Raw genomic sequence first — 27101 nt, forward strand, 5'->3', positions numbered from 1 at the left:
GAAAAAGTCCCTGGGGCTCTCCCAAGCCCCAGCGCAGGAGTGGGAGGCGCCAATCACACCCGAATGCCCAGGCTCACACTTTGGCCGGGACAGGGGATGAGCCAGGAGAAGGCTCCAGGTGCAGCCGGCTGACCAGCACCCACGGATCCCAAGAACCCAGAGTGCCGGGCGCTTGAGCAGGCAGGAAGCAGAGCGGCACCCCGCACAACCACAGAACCCAGCGGGCAAGAGAAAGGGAAGCACCGGAAGCAGCAAGGCTGCAAAGAGAAGCAGTTGCCATCATCCCAAGGGCTCTCTCAGGGAGGGAGAGTGCTGAGCCTCACGGCTTGACTCTTCTGGGCACTCAGGGTATGACCCTGCCAAGAGCCCGGCGGGGGGGAGGGGGGTCACGCAGGGGCTGGTCTTGCTGTCCCAGCTTCAGTCCCACCTAACATCCGGAGACAGTAGGAACAAGAGCACAGTTGTCCTTGGCCACACGAAGGCGGCCAGCCCACCCACTGGACACAGGAGCCGCATCCCCTCTACCATCTGACCCCGTCGAAGTGCCCCCAGACAGACTATCTGCCACAGCAGCCCCCACGAGAGAAGGAGGGGGCTCAAGACTGGGGGTACCTGCTCAACTGGAAAGCCATGCCCGCCGGTTTGTCCTGGGTCCCGAGAGAAGTAGGGGGTTAGTGGCAGCCCAGTCACCCACCCTCCCTCTCCAAAAGCACCGTCCCAACTCCCCGGCACACAGGCCTGCCCAATCTAACCAGGAAGAGGCTGCCTCACCAATCCGAGGAGTCTACCAAAAGCCGGTTGTCATAGAAACTTCGCTTTGTAAATAATGACAGTGGAGAAGTACATCTCTGAGCCCTTCGCTGTGGTGCCGCGAGATCAAGAACTCATGCAGATGGGTGCCATCTCTGAGAAGCCCCTGGGGGGCCGAGAGACAGGGCAGACGCCCACCCAGACTTTCTCCAGGGTCTCAGGACCGGCTGGGCCCCCGGCGCGGACCCACCGCAAGCCTTCTGTGCTTCCTGAGACACAGACGGGGCGGAGGGTCTCAGGCCAGAGTGAGACTCACAGCGAGGGGTTGCATCGGGGGCAGAGCCCAACATCCTACCCAGAGGGGCTGGCATCTGACACCTGTCCCCAAGGCTACCTCCCAGAGCTCTGGGGGCCAGGTGAACCACTGGAAGGGAAGTGGGTAGAGGAAGCAGGCTGCTGCACCAGTCCCCGCTCTCCCCTGACTGCCGCCACCACCATGGCGGCCACCACCACACAGACCTGCCTCCTCCCCTCTCGGGTGCCCGGCGGCCAGAGCCAGACCTTACGTCTCCGAGGGAGGGCCTGCCCTTCTCCCCTCCCACCGGGTGTTGGGAAGAAAGAAGGCAAGCCATCAGTGTGGCCGAGGAGCAGGTGAGAAGGTGGCAGCCCGGGAGAGGAGGTGGGACGTGTAATTACTGTCCCTGCACCCCAGTGCCACCACCATGTGGGGCCGCCGCTACGGCTGCCCGAATGAATCGATCTGCCTGCAAGCTATCTGAGGGTCCCCTTCCTGAAAACTGTTGACTTGGCTCCAGGACACAGGTCCCCCTCGCCTGTGGGGCAACTCCAGCAGGTACTGTATAACAGGTAAACTTAGGCCAGAGCAAACTCAGTCTGCAGCTGCTCTCACTCACCAAAGGCCCAGCATGCTCCCAGCTCCTGGTGGTCTCCCTAAAATACGGCCTAATTGTTCCTAAAGGCACAACTACCATTGTCCCAAGTCCTCCCACCTGTATGTGAAAGGAGACAGAAGCAAAATCCCAGACTAACCAGGACCACAGCAGTGGGTTCCACAGGGAGGGCGGCCAGGGCAGGAAGGTGGGGCAGAAAGCGGCAAGGCTGTCCTCAGCTTAGCGCCGGGGAGCTGGGCAGGGGAGGGGGTTCTGACGGGCCCACCGACCACACCCGAAATGTCTACCTGGAGGGGCAGTCAGGGCAGAGTCTGGGTAGAAAACCTTCCCCAAAGCCTTCCCCCACCCACACAGCCTGACAGGGGCCCTGGCAGGACGCAGACCTCCTTTGGCCCCTCAGCTGTCCATGACAGTCCTAGGGCTGTCCGTGACAGTCCTTCAGCTGTCCATGACGGTCCTTCATCCTGAGTAGAAATGACCCCATTTGCAGGCAGGCCCGAGGACTCTTCCTGTAGGGCAGGGCCTGGGGCCATCCTGCTCCCTAAGTCCCCAGCACCGGGCACCGCGCAGGACACAAAGCAAAGTGCCACGAACAGGTGTCAAATCAAAGAGCAAACCAGTGCCTGGGAGACACAGAGTGAACAGAGGCCACCACCCCAGCCACTCTAGGTCCCCTCCGGTCAGCTGGGTACTCAGGCCCTATGTGCACCTGGTCGGCAACCTGCCCCTCCTCCTGCCTTCCCTGGCCGGAGAAGCCTGGTCTCACTCCCCACCCCTGGACCAAAAGGCCAAGAGCGCTTCCCCCACAAGCCACTCAGGATGCAGACCACCCCCTTAAGAGGGCCGTGTGCTGGGTCTGGTCAAGCCCATCTATCACCTGCAGGTCAGAGAAAAGGCCCCCAAGGCCACGGGTGTCCACTCCAGCCATGGGGCAGCCCTGAGCCACGTGTCCAGGCACCACAGCTCTTCCCACCCACAACCACAACCAGGGCCCCTCCAGGCCCCCCCACCTCCAGTCATCCCACAGTCGTCTTACAGCTTGGCCTTCTCCCTAAGACAGGCCTCGTCAGCTCCCTTCCTCAACACTTTCAGGGACGCACCCCGCCGAAGCACGAGCATGGTCTCTGTTCGTCTCTTCCTGAGCCCCAGCCAGATGGGACCGAGAGGGGGCCTCAGCCCAGATGCTGTGCCCTTTGGACTTGGCCCCATTCCTCCATGCGGGCATCGCCGCCTCCCTAAGCAACGCTGGCTTCTCTCTCCCCCTCAGTCTCAACCCTGGGTGTGCTGGGCACACGGCCCACCCCAGGTAGGAGCGGCCACCCCAGCACTCCCAGCGCTGCATGTGCCCATGACCTTTTCAAATCGCTTAAAATCACAGGAAATCGGAGTCGAAGAAGATGCTGGGGCCCCAGCTTCTACCTGTGAGGAAAGCAGGTGCACAGAGGCAAGGAGGGAGGCCCCAGGCCCGCATCCCGCAGACCTGGAGGACCTGGCATCCTGCACCTTGGAGGTGGTGTCCCGGGAGGGTGCTGGGCGGGGGGAGACGCAGCCTCCCGCACACGGCAAGGACCTACAGTCCTTCCCGGCAAAACGCCACCCAGGTGATGGGGTGATGACTCACAGACGGACGAGAAGCAGGCACAACTTGCCCCACCACGTTCCTTCTCAGTTATGGAAAGATCATGACAGCGCTCCGGGACTGGCTTAAGGAGAAACAGCCCGGAGCACACGGGGATCCTGAGAGCGGGGCCCCGGAGAGAGAAACCTCTCATGGAGAAGCCGGCCACCCAGACCTGCGCCTGCGAGAGCGCCAGCTAGAGGAAAGCTCCGAGACACACCGCAGAGGTCAGACCCAATGAAGTGCTCTCCGCTTGCGTCATCAGAAGGAAGGCAGCTCTCAGACGGAATGATCCCTGGATGCGGGGCACCATAGTTACGTAACACCCGCGTACACGGATACACCCCAAACCAGCAGAGCTAAGATGTAAAAAACTAAACAAAACAACCCACCAGGGAAATCTGCAGGAAATGACACGACCAAGGGAAATACCTACAGGTCCACCCACAGCGATCGAAGCGGCGAGGACGGTGCCTCACGGCCACGCCGACTTCCCACAGGGAGGAAGCGTGTGTTGTCCGCCTTCTGAGTCAATAATTAGAGAGTGAAGGAGCCATGAGGTGGCTTCTCATGCTCTGAGTTAACCAGGAGCCATTTTAAATGATGAAACCAGATGTCGGGAAAGGATCCTGGCAACATGAGCCTAACAGCCAAAAGTGCGGGGAGGAGCCCCCGTGCCGCTCACGCAGGACCGGACAAACAGAAGGCGTCTACGCACGCGACGGCACAGGACCACGCGAAGGAACCGTGCGGAGGAAGGCTGAGACCACGATGCTGAGCGCAAGCCGCCCTCACAGCAGGCTCGGCTCCTCGGACACGAAACGTCCAGGGCAGGCCAGTCCGCAGACAGACAGCAGACCGGCGGTCACCAGGCCCCGGGGGAGGCGAATGGGGAGTGAGAGCCAAAGAGCACAGCGCTTCTTTTGGGGGTGAAGAAAATGTTCTGGAATTAAATCGCAGTGACGGTTGCCCAAGCTTGTGAACACAGCAGAAAACACCGGCCTGTGCGCACGAGTACATGAACGCAGGGGTGCAAGGTCACAGTAAAGCCGTCACCAGAACACCTGGCTGCAGACCACTGGCGGGAAACAGGCCCCCCCTCCGCCTCCAGAACTCTCAGGCCCAGGTCAGAGCTCCCAGGTTGAGCCCCAGGAAAGCCAGGCGCACCGGGACACGGCGGCGGCCTCAGAGCTTCTGCTTCCAAAGAGTCAACGAGCTCCACGCACAACGAGGTTGCATTCCTCTGAGGGCTCTGTGGCAACTGTTTCCTTCAGCTTTCAAGGCTTCTGGAAGCTGGAAAAGGTCACGAGCCGCCCCGGCCCAGAGCCCAGGAGAAAGGCAGGACATGAGAGACACACCACTCCAGACTCAGGGGTCAATCAGCCTAACGGGGCAGAGGGCGCTCAGAGAACTGGCGGAGAACGCCCAGCGGCCTTTCCCAGAGTCAGAGGCCACTGTCCTCCGGCAGAAGCTCCCGCCCCGGGACCAGCAGGGCGGGAAGGACGGACTCGCGTCCAGACCACAGGAAGAACTCTCAAAGCGTCATGGTGACAACACAAATGACCCAATTTCTTCAGAAGCAAAAGGCTCTTTTACAAACACTTCACCAAACAAGATCTGTGGGTGTAAAATTCGCACGTGAGAAGATGCTTGACATCATTAGACATTAGGAAAATACAAACTAAAATCCCAAGGAGAGCCTGCTCCACACCTCAGGACAGGTAAAATTTAGAAGACTGACCGCAGCAAGTGTCGGGGAGGACGTGGAGCGGCAGCAAGGCCGCTGTCGGAAGGCAGCAATGGCACCCCGCTTTGGAAAAGAGGGCAGCAGTGTCTTCAGATTTATTTACTTCAGAGAGAGGGAGGGAGGGAGGAAGAGAGAACACAAGCAGGGAGGGGCAGATGGAGAAGGAGAGAGGGAATCTCAAGCAGATGCCACGCCCGGCACAGAGCCAGATGTGGGGCTTGACCTCACAGCCCTGAGATCATGACCTGAGCCGAAATCAAGAGTCGAACACCTAACTGACTGAGCCGCCCAGGCGCCCCAAGGTCAGCAGTTTCTTTTTTTTTTTTTTTTTTAAAGATTTTATTTATTTATTCGACAGAGATAGAGACAGCCAGCGAGAGAGGGAACACAAGCAGGGGGAGTGGGAGAGGAAGAAGCAGGCTCATAGCGGAAGAGCCTGATGTGGGGCTCGATCCCATAACGCCGGGATCACGCCCTGAGCCGAAGGCAGATGCTTAACCGCTGTGCCACCCAGGCGCCCCAAGAGTCGGACACCTAACTGACTGAGCCGCCCAGGCGCCCCAAGGTCAGCAGTTTCTTAAACAGTTAAGCCTACACCTACCGCATCACCCAGCACTGCGCTCCTAGTACTTGCCCTTGCGACCAAGAAAAGCAAGTGTCCCCACAAAGACTTGTGGACGAATGTTCATAGGGCTGTTGCTCGTCACAGCCCCAAACTGGCAACGATGGGAACGCCTGTCCACAGAGGAATGGATAGACGCACTGAGGTCCACCCACACGATGGAATATATTCAGCAATAAAAAGAAACGGGCCACCCCTTCGTGCAACGGCATGGATGAATCTCAGAGTGACCATGCTGAAAGCAGATCCCGCGTGGTTCCATTTCTATAAAATTCCAGAAAACGCAAACTGATCTCTAATGACAGAATGTAGGTAAGTGGTTGCCTGGGCTTCTCCAGAGGCAGGAGGGAGCTCCTAATGTGATGGACATGATCGTTACCTTGACTACGGTGATGGTTTGCCAGATGTGTACAGATGTCAGAATTCATCAAATTCTGGGGTGCCTGAATGGCTGAGTCGTTAAGCGTCTGCCTTCGGCTCAGGGCGTGATCCCAGGGTCCTGAGATCGAGTCCCGCATAGGGCTCCCTGCGCGGTGGGGAGTCTGCTTCTCCTTCTGTCTATCCTTCCCCCTGCTCGTTCTCTCTCTCTCTCTCTCTCAATCTCTCAAATAAATCAATAAAAATCTTTAAAAAAAATAAAAAAATAAAAAATAAGAATTCATCAAATTCTTCATTTTTAGTATGTGCTGTTATATTAATTATACCTTAATAATATAAGTAAATAAACATCTCTCCTGCACTACCCCCGCTGTTGCCTTGTGGAGAATCCCATGTTGGTGGCAAAAACCTTGGGTTTCTACTTTAGTCGCTGACCCCGGGAGCATTTACTGAACTCAGCCCATTTCTCTGAGAGGTGATGGCAACTGCACTCAAGTCCCCAGGGGGCTGCCCAGTCCCTGTGCTGGAAGCAAGATGCCCCCAGCATCTCAGCACCAGCTCTGTGCCCACAACGCCCAGAAGAGGTGAGAGGAGGCCTCACTAAGAGCCCTACTTGCCCAGTACAACCCGGTCCCACCATGGCATGGATCAAAGCCCTCTTTCACACCCAGGGGACTGGCAGTGAAGCCCGAAGTGGGCACATGAGCAGGTCCTGAGGACTTCTCCAAAATAACTGAGAGCATGGGCCAGTTGCCAGTGTGGCCACCCTGAGTCTCACAGTGCAAGGGCTCTTAGAATCTCCTGGATGTTAAGGAGGCTGTCCCTGGGGGCGCCTGGGTGGCACAGCGGTTAAGCGTCTGCCTTCGGCTCAGGGCGTGATCCCGGCGTTCCGGGATCGAGCCCCACATCAGGCTCCTCCACTATGAGCCTGCTTCTTCCTCTCCCATTCCCCATGCTTGTGTTCCCTCTCTCGCTGGCTGTCTCTATCTCTGTCGAATAAATAAATAAAATCTTTAAAAAAAAAAAAGGAGGCTGTCCCTGAAAGACAGTCAATGGCAGTGGCTCTGGGGAGAGCAGGACTCGACAGAGAAGGGACCAAGGTGACAGGGGAGTGACCCTCTCAGCCTCTAAAACCACAGCCCCACCCAACACACTGGGCATCAAACAGCCCATCCCGCTGGGCATAACCCACAGACCACACTGGCAGGTGCCGCCAAGATGCAGTAAGGAAACGCCCACGGTGAATAAACCCAGGAGATACAGTCTGGGGCCTAGTCCTGTTCTGCCACACCTGCCACTGTCCCTAAGTCAGCCACCACACCTCCAGGGTCTGTTCTTCACCTGTAACATGGAGGTCAATGCAGAGCTAGCTGAGAGCTCCCAGAAGTGGGGACACTTCACTCTGTCTTCTAGGTCCCCTTGCCCTAGAAGAAGGCCTGGCAGAATGAGCTCCTGCCACTGGCCAGCTCAAGGGCCCAAACAAGACACAGTTATGAGAATAAAAAGACAAGTCACAGACTGGGAGAAAATATTTACAAAACACATATCTGATGAAGGACTTGTATCCAAAATAGAGAATTCTTGGGGCACCTGGGTGGCTCAGCCAGTTAAGCATCTGCCTTCGGCTCAGGTCATGATCTTGGGGTCCTGGGATCGAGCCCCTCATTGGGCTCCCTGCTCAGCGGGGAATCTGCTTCTCCTTTTCCCTCTGCTGCTCCCCCTGCTTGTGCTTGCTCTCTCTCTCTGTCAGATAAATAAAATCTTTTAAAAAATTATATATATATATATATACACACATATATATCTTAAAATTCTACAATAACAACCCAGTATGAAAATGGGCAAAAGATCTGAACAGGCACTTCATGAAATAAGACATACAGATGCCAAATGAGCACATGAGAAGACGTGCAGCCTCATAGGTCATGAGGGAATTGCAAATTAAAGCCACGACACACCAATTAGAACAGCTGAAATTCAGAACACTGACAAAACACCAAATGCTGGAAGGATATGGAGGCACAGGACTCTTACTGGTTGTGGAAATGCAAAGACGGTGCAGCCACTTTGCAAGACTGCTTGGCAATTTCTTACAAAACTAACTGTATTCTTTAACTGTATTCTATTCTATATTTTAATTATATAAAAATAAGCGTAAAAATTTAGTAGGTACATGGAAGCAATTAAAACCAAGTAAAAAAAATTATTGTTGGGTATGGCTGAACTAAGAATATTAGTAATATGTTTTCCATAGATGCAAAATCCTCAACACACTATTACCAAACCAAATTTAACAATACATTAAAAGGGTCAATAACCACGATCAAGTGGTATTTAATCCAGGGATGCAAGATGATTCAATATCCATAAATCAATCAATGGGATACACATTAATAAAATGAAGGATAAAAACCAAATGGTCATCTCAATAGACGCAGGAAACCATCTGACAAAATTTAACATCTATTTATGATGAAAACTGTCAACAAAGTGGGTATACAGGGAACATACCTCAACATAATAAAGGTCATATATGACAAGCCCACAGCTAACATCATACTCAATGGTGAAAAGCTGAAAGCTATTCCTCTAAGATCAAAAACAAAACAACTCTCACCACTTTTATTAAACAGAGTACTGGAATGTCTAGCCACAGCAATAGGACAAGAAAAGGAAATAAAAGGCATTAAGATCAGTAAAGAATAATAAAATTGTCCCTATTTGCAGATGACATGATACTATATATAGAAAGTCCTAAAGAGGGACGCCTGGGTGGCTCAGTCAGTTAAGTGTCTGCCTTCGGCTCAGGTCATGATCCCAGGATCCTGGGATCAAGCCCCACATCAGGCTCCTCCGCTGGGAGCCTGCTCCTTCCTCTCCCACTCCCCCTGCTTATGTTTCCTCTCTCGCTGGCTGTTCCTCTCTGTCAAATAAATAAATAAAATCTTAAAAAAAAAAAAAAAAAGACCCCTAAAGAATCCACCAAAAAATTATTACAACTAATAAGTGATATCAGTAAAGTTGCAGGATAAAAAATTAACATATAAAAATCTGCTGTATTTCTATACTCTAATAATGAACTAGCAGAAAGAAAAATTAAGAAAAAAAATCCCATTTATAATTGTATCACATAGAATAAAATACTTAGGAATACAATTAATCAAGAGGTGAAAGACCTGTGCTCTGAAAACTATAAGACACTGATGGGGGATCCTGTATGGCTCAGTCAGTTGAGCATCTGACTCTTGATCTCAGCTCAGGTCTTGATCTCAGGGTCATGAGTTCAAGCCCTGCACTGGGCTCCACACTGGGCGTGGAGCCTACTTAAAAAAAAAAAAAAAAAAAGACGCTGATGAAAAAAACTGAACATGACACAACTAAATGGAAAAATATCCTGTGCTCATGGGTGGGAGGAGTTAACATTGGTAAAATGTCCACACTACCCAGAGCAACCTACAGAGCCAATGTAATCTCTATCAAAATACCAGCAGTATTTTTCATAGCACTAGAAAAAATAATCCTAAAATTTGTATGGAGCCACAAAGACCCTGAATAGCCAAAGCAATCTTGAGAAAGAAAAGCAAAGCTGGAGGCATCAGACTCCCAGATTTCAAGATGTACGACAAAGGTACAGTAATCAAAACAGTATGGTACTGGCACAAAAACAGACACCTGGATCACGGGAACAGAACAGAGAGCCCAGAAGTAACTCCATGCATATATGGCCAATTCAAATATGACAAAGGAGATAAGAATACAATGGGGAGAAGACAATCTCTTTAATAAATGGTGTTGGGAAGACTGGACAGCCACATATGAAAGAATGAAACTGGACCACTTTAATATACTACACACAAAAATAACTCAAAATGGATTAAAGATCTAAATGTAAGACCTGGAACCATAAAAATCTAAAAGAAAACCCTGGCAATAAACTCTTAGATATCGGTCTTAGCCATATGTTTTAGGATCTGTCTCCTCGGGCAAGGGCAACAAAAACAAAATTAACAATTGGGACATCATTGGGGCGCCTGGGTGGCACAGCAGTTAAGCGTCTGCCTTCGGCTCAGGGCGTGATCCCGGCGTTGTGGGATCAAGCCCCACATCAGGCTCCTCTGCTATGAGCCTGCTTCTTCCTCTCTCACTCCCCCTGCTTGTGTTCCCTCTCTCGCTGGCTGTCTCTATCTCTGTCGAATGAATAAATAAAATCTTTAAAAAAAAAAACAAAACAATTGGGACATCAAACTAAAAAGCGTTTGCACAGTCAAGGAAACTATCAACAAAACAAAAACGCAACCTATCAAATGGGAAAAGGTATTTGAAAATGATTTGGGGTCAATATCCAAAATATATAAAGAACTCATAAAACGCCAGCACCAAAATAAATTTTTAAAAACTGATTACAAAATGGACAGAAAACCTGAATAGACATTTTTCCGAAGAAGATATACAGATGGGCAGCAGACTTCTAAAGGGATGCTTGACATCGCTCGTCATCACAGAAACAGGAATCACAACCACTGTGAGAGATCACCTCCCACCCGTCAGAATGGCTAATGTCCAAAAGATAAAAAATCAGCCTGGAAAGGATGTAGAGAAAAGGGAACCCTCGTGAACTGTTGGTAGGAATGTAAATTGTTAAAGCCACTATGAAAACAGTATGGAGGTTCCTCGAAAATTTTTAAAATAGAAATACCACACAAGGGGCACCTGGGTGGCTCCGTCGGTGAAGCGTCTGCCTTCAGCTCAGGTCATGATCCCAGGGTCCTGGGATCGAGTCCTGCATCGGGCTCCCTGCTCAGTGGGGAGCCTTCTTCTCCCTTTGCCTGCCGCTCCCCCTACTTGTGCTTGCTCTCTCTCTGACAAATAAATAAATAAAATATTTTTAAAAAAGAAAAAAAAGAAAGAAATACCACACAATCCAGCAATTCCACTTCTGGGTATTTACCAGAAGAAAATGGAAACACTAATTCAAAAAGATATGCTCACCCTGATGTTCAACTCAGCGTTTTTTACGACAGCCAAGATTCGGAAGCAAGTGTTCATCAATAGAGGAAGGATAAAGAAGATGTGTTTCACACACCCAAGCACCCACAGAGGAACGTTGCTCAGCCATTCATAAAGAGAAAACAATCTTGCCGTTTGTGACAACATGGATGGACCTGCACAGAGGGTATTACGCTAAGTGGAATAAATCAAAGACAAATACTGTATTTTACTTATATGTGGAATTTAAAAAACAAAACAAAAACAAATAAAACAGACTCGTAAATATGGACAACAAAGTAGTGGGAAGGTGGGGGGGAATGGAAGAAATAGGTGAAGGGGATGAGGAGGTACAAACTTCCTATAAAATAAATATGTCACAGGTGTGTAAAGTACAGCATAGGGAATATGGTCAAAAATGTTGTAATAACTCTAAGTGACAGATGGGAACTACACTTCCGGTGAGCGTTTTGTAACGTATATAAATGTCCGTCACTATATTGTACAGCTGAAACTAATATAATATTGTGTGTCAACTATACTTCAATTAAAAAAAAAAAGGGGGTGGCTTGTGGGTGTCCCCCCCTCTAACGGCCTGATGTTTATAAGGCACAGGACGTGGCGGGGGTGGGGGGGTGTCAGCCTGTCATTCAGGGAGGCTGAGTATCAACCCAACAGGATCTGGTTTCCTGAGACACTGAAGGGCTCCAGAGAGCATTTTAGCCGTTAAAGCTCTGGACTCCAAATACAAGGCACATAGACGACAGCACCGGCACAGCAAAGAAACACAAAGTAAGGGTGGCATTTACTGAAAATGATGGCCACCCACCCTTGCCAACCCTGATCAGTCACAAGGCTCAAGTTCCCACCTGCTAAGTGCCCAAAAGGCAATGAAATATTTAGCTGGCTCAAGAAGAGACTGGAATTGGAAGCCCGGGGACTTTTGACAGGTGGAAGGAGGGGGCAGCGTCCATCTCCAGCACACCCCCTACAGACGGCTGGGGTGTGCCAAGGCAGGCCAGGACACAGGCTGAGGGATCAGAAAACACCCCCCAAGGGGCGCCTGGGTGGCTCAGTCGTTAGGCGTCTGCCTTGAGCTCAGGCGTGATCTTGGGGTCCTGGAATTGAGCCCCACATCGGGTTCCTCCACTGGGAGCCTGCTTCTTCCTCTCCCACTCCCCCTGCTTGTGTTCCCTCTGTCGCTGGCTGTCTCTCTCTCTGTTAAATAAATAAATAAAATCTTCAAAAAAAAAAAGAAAGAAAACACTCCCAAACATTCCCCAGCCCCCCCATTCCCTGAGAGACACGACACCAAAGCACATACACCAGGTGCCCTTCGAAGACCCACCAGATAAATCTTCTGGGGGCGGGGACTTCAGGGTCTTCTCCCTGACCCAGGGTGAGTAACACCCTGGCCTTCGGGCCACGAGGCACGCACTCTCCCTGAGGCTCAGAGAAGCTCTCAGCCTCGGGCCGAGTTCGGGAGACACATCACGCCTTAGACTTTTAATCCTACCCATTCATAAACCAGTCAGCACCAGGCCGTGTCTGGGGTGGCTGGCGGATTAGAGCTGTCTCCATCACCTGCCCCTCCCTTTAGCAGGTGACGAGACACACAAAACTCGGTGTCGAGAGACCTGGGTTCCAGTGTCCACTGTGCTGACCACAGGCAAGTCGCTCCTGCCCTCAGTTTCCCTACCTGTAAAACCGGGGGACCCCTGTGCCCCCCAAGGCTGAGAGCTGCCATGAGCGTGAAGGGTGCAGACGGGAGCCAGGGCAATGTCTCAGAATGTGAGTGCTGCCCCTGTGAGCTCTGAGGAGGCTTTGCTCCACATCTGGACGGTGGGAAAACTAGTTTTAGAAAAGCAATTCTTTCTCCCCGTACTTCACCCTCCAGTCTGAGCGTGACCTCCCTCCCCCATTTGGATTAAAATTCTGATTTGCCCGACACATCTGATGCCCGGTTAAATGTGTTTGCAGGGATGTGGGGAACACTCAAGGGCACGACTGGTACAGGCAACCTCCCACCTCCCAGGGTTTTAAACACACTTCTGATGGACAGTAACGCCTGCTGGACCTGGCTACAGCAAGACCGAGCCTCAGGGAGGACAAGCAGGGCACCAAGGGGTTCTAGCTGTCTGCAGGGCCATAGGAGGTCTCCAGTGAGGACCTGCCCCATGGAAGGCCTGTACAACAAGCCTGCCATCTGCCCTGGGACAGGCGGGTCACAGCACACCACTGCGGGGACGAGAGGGTGGGGAAACAAGGAGGGCGGAAAAGGCCAGAAGGGGACAGGTTGGTGTTCTGGGAGGGGAAGTGGGAAACAGATGCAGACCCAGCCTCAGATCCTACGTAGGCCCGGCCCACTGCTGAAATGAAATCACGTGGGTGATAAAACCACGTGGGTGACGAATACTCCACGGTCTGTAGGGCACAACTTTTACCGCTGGTGGACCTCGGCTTCTGTCCTCAGGGTCAGAGACGAGCCGGGGGCACGGGACAGGTTTGTGGCTTCACCTGGGACCCTGACAAGTACCTCAGACACACAGAGCCTGTCTCCATCTGGAGAAAGGGGTGTGTCCACATCAAAAGAACAAAGCTGGACTCTTACCTCACACCATCGGTGAGGAAGAACTCAAAACAGGTAAAGCCCTAAACAAGAGCTGAGACTACAGACGTCTTGAGAGAGAACATACGGGTAAAGTTCCGTGACCTTGGATCTGGCCATGGCTCCTTAGATCCGACAACAAAAGCACAAACAGCCAGAAAATAAAAAACATAAATGGGGGGGCACCTGGGTGGCACAGCGGTTAAGCGTCTGCCTTCGGCTCAGGGCGTGATCCCGGCGTTGTGGGATCGAGCCCCACATCAGGCTCCTCTGCTATGAGCCTGCTTCTTCCTCTCCCACTCCCCCTGCTTGTGTTCCCTCTCTCGCTGGCTGTCTCTATCTCTGTCGAATAAATAAATAAAATCTTAAAAAAAAAAAAACATAAATGGGATTACATCAAAATGTCGAACTTCTGTGCTTCGAGGATAGCATCCAAAGTGCTGAGACAAGCCACTGAGTGGAAGAAAATCCTTGCAAATCATGTATCTGAGAAGGGACTTCGATCTCAAATATAGAAGGAACGCAATAATAAAAAGACAAAGAAGCCAAATGAAAAATAGGTAAAGAAACTAAATAGACCGAGAAGTACATGTGCCTGGTAAGCACCCAAAAAGGTACTCAACGTCCTTAGTCATCAGAGAAACCAAATCAAGGTCGCAGTGAGATGCCACTTCACGCCCACTAGGCCAGGAGGGCTGCAGCCCAAGAGGCAGAACCCTAGCACTGAGGAGGCTATGGAACACCCCCCCCCCCCCCCGCCGGTACTACTGGGGAAGCGGACAAAACAGTGCGGCGGCACACTGGAAAACACGCCGACAGCTCCCCCAAAGCTTCCACGTAGAGTAACCCTATGACCCAGCAATTCCCCTCTCAGATGGGCTGGTTTTCCTCACATCACCTCTGACACTCAGTGGGGGGAGGGGGTTCCGGCTGGGTGTCCCACAATTCAGTGCAGTTCTGACACGAACAACCTGGAGTTAGCGCAGGCCCCAGGTTCAAGGGTTCAGGTTTGTCCCCACTTTGAGGCCAGTCTCAAGCCCCAGGCCACCTGTACTTCTGACAAACTGGCTCTAGAAATTAAGGTTCCCACAAAAACCTCCTCCTGTTGGATAATTTGCTGGAGCAGCTCACAGGACTCAGGCAAACGCTATATTCACATTTACTGGTTTGTTATAAAGGATACAGCTCAGGCACAGCCAAATGCAAGAAACGCACAGGACAAGGCACGAGGTGGGAATCAGGCACACTGCCCTTTCCAACACCTCCAGGTGTCCAGCAACCCGGAAGATCTCCGAACTCGGATTTTTTTGGAGGTCCCATTATGGACTGGTGATTAACTCAACTTCCAGCCCTCCCTCCCCCCACCTCCAGGCAGGAGGTGGGGCTGAAGGTTCCAATCCTCTAGCCCTGCCCGGGTCATCCTGGCTGCCAGCCCCTATCCTGAAGCTATCTAAGGGGCTCCCAGCCAACACTCAACTCATTAGCATACCAAAAACACACAATGACACAGGAAATTTCAAGTGTTTTAGGAACTCTGTGCCAGGACCCAGGGACAAAGACCGAATATATATTTCTTACTAAGCCACACTAGGTCCACACTCGAGAAATAAAAACATGTGCCTACACAAAAACTTGGGACAGGAATGGGCATAGTAAAGTTATACGCAGTAGCCAGAAGGTGGAAACGCAGCAATGTCCATCAACTGATGGATGATACACAAAATGTGGTGTGTACCCCCACAGTGAGTTATGGAGGAAGCAACCCACACCCGCTACAACCTGGATGAACCTTGAAAACAGGGTGCTCAGCGAGAGAAGCCAGACACAAAACACCATATTGCATGACTCTACTTATTTGGAATGTCCAGAAGAGACAAACCGATAGAGACAGAATAGAGATTAGGGGGATTAATAAATTAATAAAAAATAAAAAATAAGCCCTGTTAAGAACGGAGTCGGGAGGCCAGCAGAAGGCGCTCTCACACCCCACAACTGGTCACTTGGAGACCCACCAGGAACAGAGATCCCCGCAGGTCCCCCCTACAGCACTCCTGCTGGACCACCCCAGCAGGAGGAAGAAAGGCTCTCCTGTTCCAGCAACAGCCCAGCCAGTGAGAGACTGTGCAGCCAATGAGAAGCCACTACACTTCCAACTCCCAGTTTGCTCCAATGGGCTTCTGGTTTACAACAGCCCTTCCAGCTCCCCCCTTCCCTCTATAAAAGCAACGTCTTTGTTCTCCAGACTTGCCGGCGGTTTCAGTAGCTTGCTTGTCCCAAGTTGTTATTCTCTGCTATTCCTGAATAAACCCATTTTTGCTGGTGAAACTTCCACTTCATGGATGACTCATATGGAACACAGGTTACATGTCAATAAAGCTGGTACAGTAAAGAGTGGGGGGGGGGGGGTAATACACCCATGGAAAAAAGTTTCTGTAAAGTTTGAAATAAACACAGGAAGGCCACGGAAAGCAGCACAAGGTAACGCTGCTGAAGACGCGCCCATCGCTCGAGGACAGCTTCTCTGCCCTATAGGAGCCTGCCGGTCCAACATCACAGCCAGACACCCTACCCCAGGGGGTAGCAGAATGCACATGTCCCCAGACTCCTCGGCAGCGTGTGCCCAGGGAGGGATGAGCCAGCACAGCTGTCAGCAGGCACAGCAATTTAATCTCCACCCCGCCAACGTGCCGGAGCCCAGAGCCTGCCAATCCTGAAAGCCTATGCCTCCAGCAAAGCCTGGTGGGCTTCAACCGGTCCCTGGCCGAAAAACACGCTAGGTCTCCACTTGAGATGAACACACAGTGGGTATGCTCAATCAGCAGTTCACTGAACACTCAGGATTCCATTTATTAATAATAAATCCTGGGGCGCCTGGGTGGCTCAGCCGTTAAGCGTCTGCCTTCAGCTCAGGGCGTGATCCCGGGGATCTGGGATCGAGCCCCACATCAGGCTCTTCCACTGGAAGCCTGCTTCTTCCTCTCCCACTCCCCCTGCTTGTGTTCCCTCTCTCGCTGGCTGTCTCTCTCTGTCAAATAAATAAAATCTTTAAAATAATAATAATAATAATAAATCCTGAGTTATGTGGCTCAAGGCTCAGTCTGCCCTACACGCTGAACACCAGAGTAGAAAATGCCATCGCTGTGGGCACAGAAATGTCCCTGTCACCCTACCTTGGAGTGACACAGAGTCGAGACAGCAGATCAGACCTGGTTTCAACAGCCTTCATCGAAGCCCAGCATCTCTTCCCAGGACACTGGGGGCTCCTGGGCCGCAGATGCTCCCAGGTGGCTGGCTGTCTGGCGAGCGCACGGAGGCGGACAGCATAGACAAGCAGCTTCATTTTGCAGTAAGTTTACCCCGTTGCCAGCACGAGGCTTATCAGCAGCCTCCACTCCTGTCTCCCCTGCGGGCCTGACCGCCCGCCCCCCCCTCCCAGAGCCCTCCCTACAGGAATGCAGTTCTCCCTTTCCCGGTAGCCTCCTCCTGGGACTGCCCTTCCTCTGTCTGTCCACGAACTGGCAGTTCTCCTTCCGGAAGCGTCTCACAGGAGGCTTCTCTGCAACCCCAGTGATGCAAGGAATTCATGACTAGGCCTGAAGTCACCGGGCTCGGCTCTCTCCTAAGCAAAAGAGGGAGGGCGACAACAGGGCCACAGCCCATCTGTGGGATAGCAGGGCGGCAGTTCCTAAAGGGAAGATGCATTACGTGGAGTCAGGAGGCTGGAAGGGGAAGCTGTACCACTCCACGTCAGTTACAGATGCCAACAGAAGAATCATCCAGAAAGAATCATCAGCTGGGGGCTTCAGCAGAAAAAGATGCACACGGCATCTTCTCCAAGGATGCGCCTGCCCCCCTGCGCCTCAGCCAATGAGAAGCCATCGTCACCCTGAGCTCTAGCTCCAGGGGACTTTCTCCCGCTTCCCCCCTGCTCCGTGAGATAACGCTCCTCTCCTCTGTTTGTTGGGCTTGCCTGGTTTTGCCATAGCTTGCTTGTCCCAAATTGCAATTCTCTGCTCTTCCCAAATAAACCCATGTTTGCTGGTAAAATAACTGACTTTTTTATTTTTAAGGTTACTATTACTTGGCGATCAGAAGTAGGATCCAGAGGCGACCCCCAACAATTCTGAGGTTGGCGGACACACAGTGCTGATACCCCCAAGGCCCACTGGGCTCACTGCTTTCCTGCTGACCCTGGATTGCCAGGGCAAGTTTTCTCCTGCTTCTCAAGCTCTGTCTCTGTGTTTGAGCTTTCCTGGCTTTATCCAGAATCTATTTTAGGGCTTTGGCCTTTCCATGAGAACTCACTCGTTTGCCCTTTGGTCTGACTTCTGTTTGGAACTGGGCTGTTCCTGTTGAAAGTGTATTGTGTTGGAATTTTTCCTTCTGCTCCAGAGACAAACCTCTAAGAAATGGGATTCCAGTCATCAAAACTGAGGGCGCTGTCCCCCACTTCTGGGATCGCAGTTGGTTTTATGTTTAAAAACCATAAAACCATGGTCCCTCCTCATGCACACCTCTAACTAAATGGACCAACGTAACCAAATGTAATTTAGAACTCAATGGCCATGATGGGGAACTTTTGATCTCCCCAAACTTACTTTCTCAAAACTAAACTGGACAGCCATGGCTCTAAAACCGTCAAAACTGAATGGGACGCCTCTTTGGATTGGTATTATTGTCCAGGACTCCAAACAATAAACAACACGGTTATCTCTCGGCACCCTGCTGCGCCTAACCCCTGTGTATTACCGACATCCGTCCCCAGAGAAAGCAAGTGTTATCCTCGAACTTGATCTATGCAGTGCATCTTCAGTAACCCAGTTCATACGGAGCCAATCATCTCTTTGCTTTCACTTGGGAAGAACGTAAATACATGTGAACCCTAACGCCCCAGGCTTTCACAGATGGTCCTTACTTTTCACAAATCTTAAAAGCTAATTTGGAGGATAGAAAATTTTCTGTAGGCTCTACTTATTGTAATACGTAGATGATTCGCTGCTCCTCTGCCTTTCTCAAACCTCTTCACGAAAAGACGGCATCCACCTGGTAACACTTTTGGCCTTAAAGGGACATAAAATACCCAAAGAAAAACTGCAGTTTCCTCAAATCAGGTTTGATACTAGGAAACCTGATCTCAGAACAAGAACTATGTTAGAATCCAGGTAGGATTCCTGAACTTCCCAAAACCTAAAACTAAACGCCAATTATAAAGTTTTCTTGAATTGACTGGCCAGTTGAAATCGGATTCCAAATGTCTCTCTTGTGGCTCAATGTCTACACGCTTTACTAAGAAAAGGAAAGATCAAGGGCTCCTGGCTAGCTGAGTAGAGCATGCAGCTCCTGATCTTGGGTACATGAGTTCAAGCCTTACATTGGGCGTAGAGCTTACAATAAATATAAAAGTAAAAATTTTAAATGAAAGAGCACAGATTTGGCGACTTTAAAGAAGAGCCTAATAAGACCCCTGCCCTCAGACAGCCTAATTTTTAACTTCCCTTTTTCCTCTGTGTAAATGAGAGGGAAGGGAATGCCTTAGAGTACTCACCCACAAAAACATGGGGACCACCATGGACCCACAGGTATATAGCCAACAACCAGATCCTGTGGCCCAGGAAAATCCCCCTTGCCACAGCCATTCCTGCCACCAACTACCCTGTTAGTTCAGAACACTGAAGAAATAATCACGGGATCCCCTTTAATCATCCTTGTGTGGTAAAACCACAGACATTTATACCAACAGCCAGCACGCCATGGCTCATGACTTCAGAATGCTGGTTAACAGTGAGGTTTCCTTAGCTCGAATGGGAATAGAATTAAAAATGGCCACCATCTCCAAAATTTATCAGATGCCACACTTTTGCTGGTTGCTCTGGCTACAATTAAGGCTCCTGGGCATTCTAGACACAACTCTATGGAGACCAAAGGAAACCACCTCACGGATATTTCTGCCAAAAATGATGCTGTCAAGGAAAACCATAGCCAAATCTCTGTCATGGCCCAAAGCAATGTTGTTCTAAATGGTAATTTGGAAAAATCAACAAGAGATAACCTAACAGTTGGCTCCAGAGAAGGAAAAACAGTACTGGAAATCATTGTTGGCTCAATAAAAAGAGAGGACTCCGGTTTGGACCAAATAATAATCCGGCCCTACCAGAAATTCTAAAATTCCCACTACTTACCTCTGTACATGCACTAAATCACTGGTCTACTGGCAAAATTATAGTGTTCATGAACCAATATCGGTGGAGACATTTTTGGAGGGTGTTGTGGAGAAATATTAACAAGGCTGCAAAAAGTGCTTACTTCACTTATGCACCTGTCCAAAGTGCAATCTGGGGAAACCTGTTTACACAAACAAATTTTATAAAGCTTTCCCTGACTCATAGATAGGTGATAGTCACAATTTGTGTATTTTCACACTGGCCTGAACCTTTCCCTCACAGACGGGTCACTGCTTCCTCTGTGGTTAAAGTTCTGTTCAAAAAGGGCGCCTGGGTGGCTCAGTCAGTGAAGCGTCTGCCTTCAGCTCAGGTCATGGTCCCAGACTCCTGGGATGGAGTCCCACGTCGTCTGCTTCTCCCTCTGCCCCTCCCCCCAACTCGTTTTCTCTTTCTCTCCTCTCTCAAATAAATAAAATCTTAAAAAAAAAAATCTGTTCAAAAAGATTTTCCCTACCTGAGTAACTCCTATCAAACTTCACTGCGATCAGGAAACCCATTCTACCGGTCGGGCGCTTTAACGAGTCTGTGCTGTTTGGCTAGTTTTAAAACACTGTGGTTGTGCATACCACCCTCAATCCTCAAGGTTAATGAAACGCACTAAAGGCACTATAAAGATTCAATTGGCAAAATTTGTAGAGACCTTCCAGACACCGTGGCTGGAAGCATTGCTGTTGGTCCTTCTGAATCTCAGACTGACCCCCTTTGGAACTTATAGACTCTCACCCTTTCAGCTAAGTCACAGGCCATCCAGGGCACTTGGCCCCTGTCTCCTCTGATCCATAGTTGACAAAAGGAGATACATTCCAATATTCTAAAGGCCTAATTGCTTCTGTTAAAAATAACCAGGCTTTGGTATGGGGCACCTGGCTGGCTCAGTTGACGTAGTGTGACTCTTGATCTCGGGGTTGTGGGTTCAAGTCCCCACTGGGTATAAAGATTACTTAAAAAAATAATATATTTAGGGGCGCCTGGGTGGCTCAGTCGTTAAGCGTCTGCCTTCGGCTCAGGGCATGGTCCTGGAGTCCTGGGATCGAGCCCCACATCAGGCTCCTCCACTGGGAGCCTGCTTCTTTCTCTCCCACTCCCCCTGCCTGTGCTCCCTCTCTCGCTGGCTGTCTCTCTCTCTGTCAAATAAATAAATAAAATCTTTAAAAATAATAATAATTAAATTAAAAATAATATATTTAGAAAAATAAAAATAGGGACACCTGGGTGGCTCAGTCGGTTGAGCAACTGCCTTCCACTCAGGTCATGATCCTGGGATCGAGCCCTGCGGGCTTCCCTGCTCAGCGGGGAGTCTGCTTCTCCCTCTGCCCCTCCCCCCACTCCTGCTCTCTCTCTCTCTCTCTCTCTCCCTTGCTCTCTCTCCATCTCAAATAAATGAATAAAATCTTTAAAAAATAAATAAATAAAAGTAAAAATAAAAAACCACATTTTGCAGAGCAACCTTTTCACTCTTCCTTCCCAGGACACGAAAACCTTAAGCACCACACCTTGTAACCTGGAGATTTCATCTGCTGGAAGACACACGTTCACAAAGACTCTTCAACCTTGCTGGAAATGCCCTTCCCGGGCACAGCTAACCAGCCCTCGCGCCACCAAATTCCAACGAATAGACTCTTGGATTCACAGGACACATCTAGGGGAAGCGCCAAACCCTGACTGGCCCTGCACACCGGCTGGTAACTGAAAGCAGAGGCTTCCCGCCCGTGAAGCCGATGACATCTGATGAGACAGCTTTCCTGAGATGTCCGGACCAGGCCTGGGCGCCTTCTCTGCGCTGTCTGTGTCTACTCTTACTTTCATGGAAAGAAAATGCCCTCGTGGGAATGAAGCATGAGAGACTATGGACTATGAGAAACAAACTGAGGGCCTCAGAGGGGAGGGGGGTGGGGGAATGGGATAGACCGGTGATGGGTAGTAAGGAGGGCACGTTTGCATGGTGCACTGGGTGTTATACGCAACTAATGAATCATCGAGCTTTACATCGGAAACTGGGGATGTACTGTATGGTGACTAACATAATATTTTAAAAAATCATTAAAAAAAAAAAAAAAAAGAAAAGAAAATGCCCTTGTCCACACTTCCCCAGGCCCCTCCGGAAAGGGGAAACCTTTTTTTTGTGTGTGTGGCCTTTTTCAGAAACAGCCTCATCATGATCCAGTGACAAATTAATTTTTCACTTGCTTTTTCTGAAGGATGAGAAGGTTCGAGAGTCCCAAGTCTTTCATCTGAACTATTATTTGACTCTGGGTTCTTATCCAAATTCACTGTCTCTGAATTTGCAAACTTACAGGCTGACTTATTGGATAACATTTGTTTTTAAAAGCCGTTCTTTTAAGATAACAATATTGTTTTAATACACCTTTGAAGTTCTACTATTTTTACAAAAAGTTCAATAGCTATTGCTTTTGTGCGTAGACCTGCACTGTGTCTTCCCCAATGTCCTAGGCCCATGCCTGCAGCGGGCTCCCGTGCTCCGCGCTATTCTGCCCTCGCCGCCACTCTCAGCGGGGACTTCCAGGAGGCACGCATGATTCTGTAGGGAGAACTTTACCTCTAAGTCACCATCAGTACCCACACATATTTTCAGTTGGCTACTCTCAGACCTCGAGTCCTGCTACAGAACCACCCTACAATTTGGAATTCTTATGTTACTTCGTCCGTTGTATAAATATTTTAAGTTGTATGTTTGGTTGCCTATCAACCTTTTGTAAAAATGACGTACCCGGGAAGGAGATGCTCTCCAGTGCTGTGGTCTTGATAAATATGTAGTATAGATGGGAAGTGCCTGAGAGTCCTCCCTCCTAACCTTCCTTGTTCCTCAAATGGGGCCTCAAGTGGTTTCCAACTGCCGTGCGCTTCTCCTCCAATGTAGGATGTGACAACCAGGAAAGGTCCTTCCTGGCACTGAGGGACAAAACCACTGATTAAGGGTGGCACGTGGGGGGCTCAGTCAGTTAAGCATCAGACTTGATTTCAGTTCATGTCATGATCTCAGGGTCCTGGGATGGAGCCCCAAGTTAGGCTCTGCACTCTGCCGAGCGTCTATTTGAAGATTCTCTCCCCCTGCTCCTCCTCTTCTCAAGCATTTTCTCTCTCTCTCTCTCTCTAATAAATAAATAAATAAATCTTTTTTTTTTAAATGGGGTTAATGGGTGTCTCAGTTGGTTAAGCGATTGACTCTTAATTTTGGCTCAGGTCATGATCTCAGGACTGTGAGATGGAGCCCCGCATCCGATTCTGCACTGGGCGTGAAACCTGCTTGAGATTCTCTCTCCCTCTCCCTCTGGCCCTCCCCCCAAAAAAAACCCAAAACCAAAGCAAAAACGGCATGAAAATTAAAAAGTAAAACCAAATGGAGTCAGGAGGCTAGAAGGGGGAGCCATGCCACTCAATGTCAGTTCCAGGGAGCACTGTCAATTACAGACTCCCAGAGAAGAATCATCAACAGGAAAGAATAAACAACCAAGGACCCCAACAGGAAAAGATGTACACTGAATTCTCTACAAAAAAATCGACTCTTCCTGCAGCTCAGCCAATGAGAAACTGTCATCACCGAGCTCTCTTTCAGAACCACCTCTCCTGACTTCCCCCTTCTTCTCCATAAAATAATGTTCCTCTCCTTTTTCGGATTTGCTTATGGTCTTTCCACAGCTTGCATGTCCTGAATTGCAATTCTCTGCTTTTCCTGAATAAACCCAGTTTTGCTGATAAAATAACTTTCATGTTTAAAGTTAACAGGAGGGGGGCACCTGGGTGGCACAGCGGTTGGGTGTCTGCCTTGGGCTCAGGGCATGATCCCGGCGTTGTGGGATCGAGCCCCACATCGGGCTCCTCCACTATGAGCCTGCTTCTTCTCCCACTCCCCCTGCTTGTGTTCCCTCTCTCGCAGGCTGTCTCTATCTCTGTCGAATAAATAAATTAAAAAAATCTTAAAAAAAAAATAAAGTTAACAGGAGGAAATGGGTGGGACTGTGAACAACACATCCAAGATTCTCATCTCCGGGGCCTGTAAGCCTCTACCACCCATCAGGCCAGACTAGGCCTCCAGCAGGGATAAGCAGCTCCACCTGGGCTGTAAGGGTCTCTCCATGGCAGGTGTCAGGAGGGCTGGGAGGCTGCCAACTAGCACAGGGGTCCTGGCAGCGAGGTAGCTGAGGAAAGAGGATGCAAGAACAGTAGAAAATTCCCATCTCTACTTCAGACATTGGCTCTCAAGCTCCAGTGGAGCGCTGAGGAAGATGCAGATTCCTGGGCCTCCAGGCCCCCAAGATGCAAAAGCCGTAGGTCTGGAGTAGGGATTCAAGAGGCTGTTTGTCTTTTCATTCCTTTTTTTTTTTAATTTTTATTTATTTATTTTTTAAAGATTTTATTTATTTATTTGACAGAGATAGAGACAGCCAGTGAGAGAGGGAACACAAGCAGGAGGATTGGGAGAAGAAGAAGCAGGCTTCCAGCGGAGGAGCCTGACATGGGGCTCGATCCCAGAACGCCGGGATCACGCCCTGAGCCGAAGGCAGACGTTTAGCGACTGAGCCACCCAGGCAGCCCCCCCTTTTTTTTTAAGATTTTATTTATGGGGGCGTCTGGGTGGCTCAGTCAGTTAAGCATCTGCCTACAGCTTGGGTCATGATCCCAGGGACCTGGAACTGAGCTCCGCATCGGGCTCCCTGCTTGGTGGGGAGCCTGTTTCTCCCTCTCCCCCTGCTTGTGCTCTCTCACTCTTCCTCTCTCTCAAATAAATAAAATCTTTAAAAATTCTTTTAAATTTATTTTAGAGAGAGAGAGAGATGGAGTGCAAGCAGAGGGAGAGGAAAATAATCTCCAGCAGGCTCTCCGCTGAGCACAGAGCCCAACTGGGGACTCCACCCCAGGACCCTGAGATCACCACCTGAGCCAAAACCAAGAGTTCTACACTTAACCAACTGAGCCACCCAGGCGCCCCCGTCTTTTTATTCTTTATTGTGGAAAACATCACAGCAGAGAGAAGGAAATGAATCCCCGAGTCCCCACCAAAAAGCTCCACTGATCAACTGTGGTTTCAGATGCTCTGCTTCCTCTCTGTTCCCACCCACACCCCCACTCCAGATGAGTTTAAACAAATCTCAGACATCAAAGCTTGGCATTTGTAATATCTCAGCATTCCCTCTAAAAGAGAAAAACTGTGTTTAAAAACAGAAACACAGGGGCACCTGGGTGGCACAGCGGTTGGGCGTCTGCCTTTGGCTCAGGGCGTGATCCCAGGGTTCTGGGATCGAGCCCCACATCAGGCTCCTCCGCTATGAGCCTGCTTCTTCCTCTCCCACTCCCCCTGCTTGTGTTCCCTCTCTCGCTGGCTGTCTCTATCTCTGTCGAATAAATAAAAATAAAATCTTAAAAAATAATAATAAATAAAAATAATAAATAATAAAAACAGAAACACAAAACAATTACCCCACCTAAAATATAACACCAATTCCTTGGTGACAGCGAATACCAAGTGAGTGTTCAAGTTTCCCCAATGGCATCTTAAAAGTTTTGAAATCCACATTTGTGAACTGTCTTCACAATCACCCACAGCTGGAAAGATCCCAGATGTTCCCTGACTGGCGAAGAGAGAAACAAAGAGCAGGTAACACAACTGGGCAGTGAGAAGAAAGCAGGACGATACACAGCAAGTGGGGCTCACAAGCAGAGTGCCAGGTGCATGATTCCACCCATGTGAAATTCTAGAAAAGGCAGAAACCAGAGTGATAGAAAGCAGACCTGTTTACCAGGGGTCGGGGCTGGGAAGGGACTGACGGAAAAAGAGGCAGGAGGGAACTGCTGGGGGTGATGGAAACGCTCCGTGTCACAGTTGTGGTCACTCTGCAGGTGTACACATTTGCTAAAACTCAGCGGTACGCTTAGAATAGGTGCATTTGATTGTATGCACATCATACCTTATATGGTCGTTTTTTTAAAAAGCAGAACTACAATGATCTCACCTTAAAAAAACTGGAAATTCCTTAGTACCTTTTAAGTTTCAAAGGACTTTTCAAGTTCCCCCCAAGTATCTCATCAATGTTTTAAAATCTGCATTTTGTTGATTTTCTACTTAAGTGTAATTTGCATGCAGAAAATGTGCATTTGTAACAAGCTTCCTCAGTTATTCAGATGTAGGTGGTCCATGGTGGGGGGGGGGGGGTTGGGGGGCGGTGACCATATAATGTATCCCCCTCCCCAGGATACCTCCGGCAGGGAGACACAGCGGACCTGGAGGCACACAGTGCAGTCACGCGGGCTGGGCCCCCACCTGCAGAAGCCCCCTGCACAGGGCTGTGGCCGTCAGTCAAAGGAGACCTCGTTTGGAGTGGCGGCAGGGGGCCGGCAGGGGGCGCTCTCATACACTGCGATCTGCCTCCGCCGGCCTGGAAAAGCAGCTCCCTGCAAACGAATAGCTTTAGCTACTACGGTACCACCCCAGCAAAAGAAAGAAAGCTTTCCTCTTTCCCTGGCAACAGCTCAGCCAGTGAGGGACTGTCATAACTGGGCCAATGAGAAGCCACCATACTCTGAACTCCCAGTTTGCTCCAATAGACTTTTTGTTTGTAACAACCTTCAGAACGTCCCCCTCTCCAGTATAAAACAGCGTTGCTCTCCTTTGTTCCCCAGGCTTGCCTATGGTTTTGCTGGAAGCTTCTTTGCCCTGCAATTCTTGAATAAGCCCCCCCCTTTTTTTTCCTGGTAAAATAACTGGCAGCTTTATTTTTAAGGTTACCAGGAGAAAGCAACTTAAGGCCTGACTGAAACCAGGGAGCTGGTGGACTGTGGTGCCAAGTCCAGGGCAACGCCAAGCTGCCTGGCCCACTTACAGGGGGAGGCTGGACAGTGTGTGAGCAACAGCCCACCCAACCAGAGGTTCCTTGGGCTGCAACGGCTGCGCCTTTTTCTAGGGCCTCCCCGTCCTAGCAAGAAAGGAGTCAGCACTGTGCATTGTTCTATAGAATGTTCCAGAACATTAGCTCAGGGTATGGTTTCTGTAAATCAGATTCGATGTTTTATTAATTCCACTGTAAACCCAAAGACAGAGCTCAAGGGGAAAAAATTCTAACCCATTACTATACTGGAATTCAGGTCCTTTCCACTAACATTTTGGCTACTAGATGACAGATTTACCAAAAGCTGCACCTCCTGGACACCAGGCACTACTCCAGGCATTCTCAGCACAACAGCGAACAAAGCAATCCCTAACCTCAAGACATTTCCTAGCAGATTTGCATCTAAGAGCATGCAAAC

General features: G+C 50.0%; 1 protein-coding gene across 3 annotated transcripts in view; it reads right to left on the bottom strand.

Annotated features, from left to right (window-relative positions):
* Positions 1-27101, bottom strand: part of ACOT7 (acyl-CoA thioesterase 7) — a 111225-nt gene that overhangs the window by 80062 nt on the left and 4062 nt on the right. The window contains exon 1 of one of the 3 annotated variants that reach the window (XM_026519962.3): positions 16791-17137. The exons of the other annotated variants lie outside the window; for them this stretch is intronic. Within the exon in view, the coding sequence (XP_026375747.1) occupies positions 16791-16960 (170 nt within the window). The 5' untranslated portion in view covers positions 16961-17137. Of the gene's footprint in view, positions 1-16790; positions 17138-27101 lie in introns of those variants that run through there. 3 annotated transcript variants of the gene reach the window in all.

Source organism: Ursus arctos, unplaced genomic scaffold, assembly GCF_023065955.2.
Source record: "Ursus arctos isolate Adak ecotype North America unplaced genomic scaffold, UrsArc2.0 scaffold_32, whole genome shotgun sequence".
Lineage (NCBI taxonomy): Eukaryota > Metazoa > Chordata > Mammalia > Carnivora > Ursidae > Ursus > Ursus arctos.